Source organism: Eimeria mitis, genomic scaffold (genome assembly GCF_000499745.2).
Source record: "Eimeria mitis Houghton genomic scaffold, Emh_scaff3326, whole genome shotgun sequence".
NCBI classification, from domain to species: domain Eukaryota; phylum Apicomplexa; class Conoidasida; order Eucoccidiorida; family Eimeriidae; genus Eimeria; species Eimeria mitis.
The window spans coordinates 2,281-3,409 of record NW_013571665.1 but is presented as its reverse complement, the minus strand read 5'-3'; the positions used below and the strand labels follow the sequence as shown (position 1 = coordinate 3,409).

Genomic DNA, 1,129 nt, shown 5'->3' with positions numbered 1-1,129 from the left:
CAGCAGCAGCAGCAGATGTAGCAGATGCAGCAGCAGCAGCAGATGTAGCAGCAGCAGTAGCACCCTAGTTAGTAGTACCGCATGCAGCAGCAAAGCCTGCAGCAGCAACAGCAACAGTGGCAGCAGCCTTTATATAGGGTTTGGCCGTAGCAGCAGCAGCAGCAGCAGCAGCAGCAGCAGCAGCAGAAGTAACAGCGGGAACAGCAGCAGTAGCAGCAGCAGTAGCAGCAGCAGCAGTAGCAGCAGCAGCAGCAGCAGCAGCAGCAACAGCAGCAGCAACGATATGGACCGGGGTGCCAGCACTGGTGGCAGCTCGGGAGCTGAGACTGAAGCAGCAGCAGCAGCAGCAGCAGCAGCAGCAGCAGGAGAAGTACCAGTAGCAGCAGGGGCGGTAACCAGGGCTTCGAGCAGCAAGCGAAGAGATACAGCAGCAGCAGCAGCAGCAGCAGCAGCAGCAGCTCCCGTTGCTGCTGCTGCATCTGTTGACCTGAGAGCAACAGATATGTCTCCGCGGGCAGCAGCAAAGACAACCCCAAGGCGCCGCCGTCCTCTCCGCAGCAGCAGCAGCAGCAGCAGCAACAGCAGCTGCAGCAGCAGCAGCTGCAGCAGCACAGCAGCAGCAGCAGCACCTGCAGCAGCTGCAGCAGCAGCAGCAGACCCCAGGGAACCTCTAGCAGCAAAGACATCTCGCCACGGTGCTGCCACCGCAGCAGCAGCAGCAGCAGCAGCAGCAGCAGCAACGACAGCGGGAGCAGCAGCACTTGCACCCCAGCTCTGCAACAGAACAGCACGAACACGACAGCAACACCAGCAGCAGCAGCAGCAGCAGCAGCAGCAGCAGCAGCAGCAGCAGCAGCAGCAGCAAGAAGTTGACTCTACTGAGGGGGTTTACTGCGCGCTGCTGTCGGGCGCCGAGGACCCTGCTGCTTCTCCTCTGTCTTGTATAGAAGCAGCAAAGCAGCAGCAGCAGCAGCAGCAGCAGCAGCAGCAGCAGCGGGCTGCTGCAGCAGCAGATGCAGAAGCTACTGCTCCACCGCCTGCAGCAGCACCTGCTGCTGCTGCTGCTGCAGCAGCAGCAGCAAGGAGACACAGCGTCGCTCAGCACCTGCCAGTGAAGGATACGGAGACT

General features: G+C 61.2%; 1 protein-coding gene across 1 annotated transcript in view; it reads left to right on the top strand.

Moving 5' to 3' along the window:
• Nucleotides 1-283: 283 nt before the first annotated feature.
• EMH_0064850 (uncharacterized protein) overlaps nucleotides 284-1,129 on the top strand; it is a gene marked incomplete at both ends in the record, with an annotated part of 2,591 nt that continues 1,745 nt past the window's right edge. The window contains one exon of the mRNA XM_013498310.1: nucleotides 284-1,129. Within this exon, the coding sequence (XP_013353764.1) occupies nucleotides 284-1,129 (846 nt within the window).